This window comes from Clytia hemisphaerica, unplaced genomic scaffold (genome assembly GCF_902728285.1).
Source record: "Clytia hemisphaerica strain Z4C2 unplaced genomic scaffold, Clytia hemisphaerica genome assembly, whole genome shotgun sequence".
In the NCBI taxonomy this organism is placed as follows: domain Eukaryota; kingdom Metazoa; phylum Cnidaria; class Hydrozoa; order Leptothecata; family Clytiidae; genus Clytia; species Clytia hemisphaerica.
The window spans coordinates 1,631,225-1,638,684 of NW_027103359.1; the positions used below are offsets into that span (position 1 = coordinate 1,631,225).

At 32.0% G+C, this 7,460-nt stretch overlaps 1 protein-coding gene across 1 annotated transcript in view; it reads left to right on the plus strand.

The window, feature by feature from the left end:
• Nucleotides 1–7,242, plus strand: part of LOC136822539 (NBAS subunit of NRZ tethering complex-like) — an 88,515-nt gene extending 81,273 nt beyond the window's left edge. Inside the window, exon 55 of the mRNA XM_067078807.1 lies at nucleotides 6,878–7,242. Coding sequence (XP_066934908.1) covers nucleotides 6,878–7,153 — 276 coding nt within the window. The 3' untranslated portion in view covers nucleotides 7,154–7,242. The remainder of the gene's footprint in view (nucleotides 1–6,877) is intronic.
• Nucleotides 7,243–7,460: the final 218 nt, after the last annotated feature.

Genomic DNA, 7,460 nt, shown 5'->3' on the forward strand with positions numbered 1-7,460 from the left:
AATAAATACAGCATTTGGACATGTCAGTTGGCACTATTTCCTTGTTGTTGAATTGATGTCGGGCAATTTATTTAAAACAATTTTAAAATGAAACCCGAGTGTATTTTTGTAAGTTATTTTGATGAACATTTGAACAATGCAACAAATACATCTCAATCTGATGGCCAAGTGAAATCTGGAAGTCCAACCATGTTCTATTTTGGTGTATTTGTGTGTACTTTTATTATTTATCTCTTTTCAACCGCCACAAACACTGCTTTAGTTGTTGGATTGAAAAAAACCAACAAGAAATTGACAATTCCTCACAAACTGTACATTTATTTGTCAATAATGGATGCCTTGACATGTTTATTTGTAATGCTTTATTTTGCTGTCATTGACCTTACATCAGAAACGAGCTGCTTAACTTATAGCATAGGACATGCAATATCAGTTTACACGTTGGGAGTAGGAATTGGCACCTTTTTATTGATCTCATATCTCAGAAACCTGGCAATTCGGAAACCCCATCATGCTGTTCCGGATAAATTGATTTATGTTATAACAATAAGTTGGAATGTCTTTATGGCTTTAATGTCTATATATGCATTTTTTACATACGACCCCGCATATTCCTCCCACATACTTCACTACACACACTGGTTATTCTCTGGCGTTGCAATAGGAGCTATGGTAATATCAGTTACTGGTTTGAACCATTCATCTAAAAAGATTTTAACAAAAAAATCGCGTACTTGTAAAAGTGAAATCGACACCGAAATTCGAATGAGAAAACATAACAAAACAGCTGTTGGAATTTTAAATGCTATTTCGTTGATCTACGCCATATGTATTTTACCGTTAAGCCTCTACTATATAGTACTTGGCGTTCTAATGATAGTTTATGAGGTAAATAATGGACTTCTTTCCTCTTTCCTGTCAATATTTTACATATCACCATTTATTAACTTACTACTTTTCGTTTGTTCTGGACTTAATGCCTTAGCTTACATTTTAAAAGTCCAGAAGGATTAAACAATTTTATAAACATCACTTATGCTACAAACTTCACTTTTGCTACAGAAGACAAACAGCGCCAATAAATAACGACAGTCAAGATCGACAAAGAACACTGGTTATACAGTCTTCGGAACTGTGAACTATTCAAAACTTGCATTTTATTATATTTTGCACATCATTGCTACATTAGTGACCGGTACAATTGCAATTAACTTAATTTCTCGTTACTTTTAGTAACATTCTTACCAGCCATAAATAGTCTTTTTGTAACTACTTGAGTAAAGAAAACGAGGTTTTGGTTAATTTTATACTCAAAGTTTAGCAACCTTCGGTAAAACAAACGTCATCTGTAAAGATCTATATTTCAGTGTCTTCAAAATTTTTCATATCTTTTCAAAATTCGAAATTATTCGAAAGTCTCGATGAGAAATTTCCGTCTGTAACGTCATTTTGGCAATGATTTCAGTTTGCTTATTAACAAGTTCCGACCTGGAAAGGTGGCAATCTCAAATCTTTTTTTCTAGACTTTTTTGTTACTTCAATAAAATAAAATTGAGGCGTTTGCTTTGTCGCTCAAAACATCTAAATTGCCACCGTTCTAAGATTAGACTACAGCACCTGACCCCGAGAATGTAGGTGAAATTTGAATCAGACCTGAGAGATGTAGATTTGCATTTAAAAAAATATTGAATGTTTTAAACCAAATTTTGAACTCCCAAAATCCTTTCCCAGGGGTTTGTTTCATTACTTTTGATAGATAGGCTAATTTTTTTGGTCCTTGAAGTTGACTCCCATTTTCGTTATAACCCCCAGAATGTAGGTTTGGTTTTATGGCTTTAAATCTAGTAATAGTAAAATTTTGATATTTTTTCGACTGAATTAATTATAACAGGAAATTTTAGAAATATCTTATGCCAAAACAATATTCTAAAGAGCTTTTGTTATTCTGAAAATTGGATTTTTTCGCTTTTTAACCCCCAGAATGTAGGTGAAAAGAATCGGTTGCTGAGAGCGAAATTTCAGTATTCATCGGAAATTTTTGTTCTCTAAGTGAAATTCATACTTTCGAAATATACTCTGACAAAAAATTTACAAAGATATTAATTTTATCGTGCTACAAATGATGAAAAGTAAAAGAAAGGACGAAAAGAAGAGACAAGAAAGTTGTTTTTATTTTGTAGGTTGAAGATTCTGTGTTAAAATATGTGAATAATGTAACAACACCCCTGCCTCACAGCCCCATTGGAACTTTTCCCACGTCGGGTCAAAAAATTTATACTAAATTCCCAATGGGGATAGAAATTCTATTGTTCAAAACTTTTCTGATTGGGCTGGGGTCCGAGCGGGTCTGGGACACGTCGTAAAAGCTTAAAATACCAACATTAATCATCTCTCAGGTAATACTTTCATGTTATGAAAGTAAAACAAAAAAGTTTTATATAATTTGACAGACTTTTTATGTCGGGTTATATGAAGGCTGTCCCAAATTGTAGGTCAACTAACCCCAAAAGGTAGGTCAAACATTTTCTTTAAAATATCTAACTTAGAACAATAAATATTGAAATGGACTATTTTTCACATTTCCTTAGTTCACTAGGAATAAGAAAATACCCTATCATCATAACTTAATTCCAATAGATTTCGATTTAGAGAGGATTTATTTAAAAAATGTCTCAATTCGAGTAGTATCCAATCAACTTCGATTCAGATTTTGGCCTGAAAAAATCAATTCAAGTTAAAATTTTATGTCTAGAAATAATCAGTAATATGTAACAGTATGCTCTGAAACAACTTTTTATGAAGTTGAACTATCGTTAGGGCTACAATGCTAAAAAATGAGAAACCTACATTCTCGGGGTTTACTACATTCTCGGGGTCAGGTGCTGTACAGAATTTTTTTCTTTTTTATTCAGCCTTTGTCAACATTTATTCTATCGTAATTTTTTCCCTTTCTGAAATGAATAAATACAGCCTTTGGACATGTCAGTTGGCACTTTTTCCTTGTTGTTGAATTGATGCCTGGTAGTTATCGGTAATATTATATTGGAAATTTATTTAAAACAATTATAAAATGAAACCCGAATGTATTTTTGAGGAGTATTTTGAGAAACATTTGAACAATGCAACTAATACATCTCAACTTGATGGCCAAATGGAATCCGGAAGTCCAACCATGTTCTACTTTCGTTTATTTTTGTGTACTTTTATTTATATTTTTTCAACCACCACAAACATTGCTTTAGTTGTTGGATTGAAAAAAACCAACAAAAAATTAACAATTCCTCACAAACTGTACATTTATTTGGCAATAACGGATGCCTTAACGTGTCTATTGTTGCTTTATTTCGCTATCATTGAGCTTGTATCAGTATCGACCTGTACTAATTTTAGTGTTGGTTTTGCGACATCGATCTACACGTTTGGAGTAGGACTTGGGACCTTTTTATTGATTTCATTGTTAAGAAATCTCGCAATAAGGAAACCTCTTTATGTCGTAACGAGCAAAGCAGTTTTCATCACAATGATAATATGGAATGTCTTTATGGTTTTAATGTCTATATATGCATTTTTTACATACGACCCCGCATATTCCTCCCACATACTTCACTACACACACTGGTTATTCTCTGGCGTTGCAATAGGAGCTATGGTAATATCAGTTACTGGTTTGAACCATTCATCTAAAAAGATTTTAACAAAACAATCGCGTACTTGTAAAAGTGAAATCGACACCGAAATTCGAATGCGAAAACATAACAAAACAGCTGTTGGAATTTTAAATGCTATTTCGTTGATCTACGCCATATGTATTTTACCGTTAAGCCTCTACTATATAGTACTTGGCGTTCTAATGATAGTTTATGAGGTAAATAATGGACTTCTTTCCTCTTTCCTGTCAATATTTTACATATCACCATTTATTCACTTACCACTTTTCGTTTGTTATGGACTTAATGCCTTAGCTTACATTTTGAAAGTCAGAAGGATTAAACAATTTTACAAACTTCACTTTTGCTACAGAAGACAGACAGCGCCAATAAATAACGACAGTCAAAATGGACAAAGAACAGTGGTTATAGAGTCTACGGAACTGTAAAAATATAATTTTCTTGTATATATAAACATTTGATTTTAAGTCCAAGTATGGCCTGCAGTAAAGTTATGAAAAGCATCGTAAGCTTTGATAAATTTTGATTACATCTAGTTCTGTGACATATTTTATTACAAATAGCTAAAGAAATATTTCAAAAAATTTAATAAGGTTGAAGAAAATCAATCACATTATTGAGAAACTTACTGTGGTGTTTAGGTGTTCTGGGGGTTATATGGTGCTTCTCCGGGGGTTGAATTTTTTTCCGGGATGTGCCAACATTATATGCTTGGAACTGGCTTATTCTAAAGTCCATTTCAAATTAGCTGGCAGTGTTTTTTCAAACCTCAATAACTTTCGATAGAATTTGAATTAAAGTCTATTCACGATAAGTGTGCACTCTTTTTTCTTTTACCTGTAACTTTTGAAGGAATTCATTGGAAAGATATTAGTGAGTGGAACAATTTGAAATAAAAAAAACTTTAAAAAGATTATAAAAATGAAGATGAAAATGAAAAAGAAAAAAATGAAGATCTTATAGAAAAGTGCTATAACTTTCATTTTCACTGGAGAGATTCTTTGATCTTAGGAGGTCATCACTGTGAAGAAATTTCATTAAAATATTTATTCAATATAAATTTATGATACAAAGTTAATAATTGACCCCAAAAACAGCAAAAAACTGCAGAAAACAGCGTTTTTAGACGTCAATCAGCTTATAACTTTGTTTGATATCTTTTGTCTGAATGATTATTTTTGAGAATTTTTTCACAGTGATGACGTTCGATGATTAAGGATTCACTTCAATGAAAATGATAGTTATAGCACCTTTCTACAAGATCTTCATTTTTTTCTTCTTCATTTTCATCTTCATTTTTATAATATATAAGTTTTTTTTATTTCAAATTGTTCCACTCACTAATATCTTTCCAATGATACCAAATTTATAAAGTTTGAAGAATTCCTTCAAAAATTCATAGGTAAATGAAAAAAGAGTGCACACTTATCGTGAATAGACTTTAGTTAGCGGTTTTGTGCTCATTAAAAAGACAATCCGGAGTGGAATATTATCAAAAAAGAAAAAAATGGCAAAAATGGCAAAACGAAGATGAAAAATGAAGAAGAAGAAAATCAACTTCTTTTAGAATAATGGGATGATCTTCATTTTTGTATCAGAAACCATTCAATCTTAGAACGTCATAAATGCGAAAAAAAGATTCAAAAAATATTCATTCAATCAAAAAATACAGCTTAAAACTTTGTCCTGGTTGACTTTAAAAAGGGCTCTTTTTTGTTGATTTTTGATGATTTTTGAAGTCAATCATTGATAAACTTACTCACAATAATGATGTTCTAAGATCAAAGAATCACTCGTGTGAAAATGATAATTATAGCACAATTATTGAAGAAATTGATTTTATTCTTCTTCACTTTCAATCGTCATTTTCCGATCTTTTTTTGTGATTTTTCATTATAACAATATTCCACTCATGTTCGTCTTTTTAACGAGCACAAAATCGCTACTTAATTCAAATTCTGTCAAAAGTTATCAAGGTTTGAAAAAACACTGCCAGCTAATTTGAAATAGACTTCAATAATGGCTTTTCCTTACGGAGGATGCCCGGTTCTGTATTGAGGGGTTTAGAAATCGTCCTATTAGAACCGTCTTATACTGTAGTTTACACTGCCTGCCAACTTGCGAGACACTGATACACAGTTTTTCGAATTGAGTGCTTTAATCCGCCGTGAACCACTTGGGAACAAGGCCAGCGCACTCTCATCTTATCCACCATGTATTGTGGAATCGATATCTTGCTCAGTCACAGGTTTATCATAATAATATATTTAATACCTTTTCCTAAAAGGTAAATTGTCATGCCAATGTATAGAGTACCTTGCTTTTACGAGGATTTGAACAAGTATTTTCCGGGGAGTTACTAGGTTTTTGAAATGACAAGGATTGCCGCCCAATTTTTTTAAATTGGAAATTTTAGGGTCTAAAATCCAGGAAAAACCCGAAATTTTGTGAATTTTGGGAGTTTTTTTCTAAAATTTATGCTTTTAAGGGATCAGAATAAAAATAACGCGCGTTTCATCACTTGATTGTTCTACTAAGGCCGGTCTCCACTTTCGCGCGAAATGGGCGACAGTTGTTTTCTTAATCTTTTTTGCCTGAAGAAAAGATTACATCATCAAAAAGTTTTACGCGAACAAAAAAAAATGTTGAAGGAAGTTCTACTTTTTTCATCCGTTACGTCAATTTCGACCAATGCAATTGCTTCATTTTTCAACCGACCAATGACCTTACAAAAACGTCAAAAAGTTTTCGCTCATGTCGCGCCAAAGTGAAGACCGGCCTTTAGACAAGAGAATTTCTTCTTTCTAAAATTACATAACACAGACCATTATATTAGAATGCTTTAATGTGAAGTGTCGAGTAAGAATAGAAAAGAATAGTCTACATTTCAGATGAAAAAAACGAAATATTTTGCATTGCTTTTGCAAGATCATCAGCAAGAACAGCTATTTTAAAGGTTTTATTTTCACATAAGTGTTCCCATTTCATATCAGGCACATATATTAGAACAGTGTCTGCATTTTGTTATATTATGCTGATATAAGCAAAAAAATGTTTTCTTTTCCTCTTTCTTTCCAATCTTGCTCCACATCCGGGTCAATCCAATGTGAAAAAACTTGTGAATTAAAATTGACGAGCAAGCAAACGGTATCACTCTTATTAAAAATCAAAACCTATGAGTTAATATCTCATGTCCTTCTTTTTTTCAGATCCCACAAGACGAAACATCGAAAGTCGATATGGAACTATTAGATCTGATCTGCAAAACCAAGACATTGCATCGCTTCGTTGAGACTGCTATTTACCCATCACTGATAAAACTTATCGTATCACATCAAGAATTTGTCAAGCCTGCGATCACTCATCTACGAAACAACGGCTATGAAGTAGAGGCTGGATATATATTGATGAAAACTCGAGAAATTAATTCTTCTTTTTTCACGTTGAATAATGCTTTAGATATTTTGAATTTTAGATTTCGATAAATTTTTATATAATGATCTATTTATTTACATTATAATATTTTTGGGCTAATTCTGTTTTGAGGATTTATAATTGATGAATGAAGAACTAATATCTCATATCTAGAACATTGAAGAGTTAGGTACACTAACACTGTGCAAAATAAGAGAATCCTGGAAATATCTTGAAATTATGATATTTCCATATACATAAATATGGAAATATGATTTTTCTATATTTCCAAAGATGAGGAAATATCATATTTTATATATTTCCAGGATTGAAACATCAATATTTCAATGAATTTCAGATTTGAAGATATCATGAAGT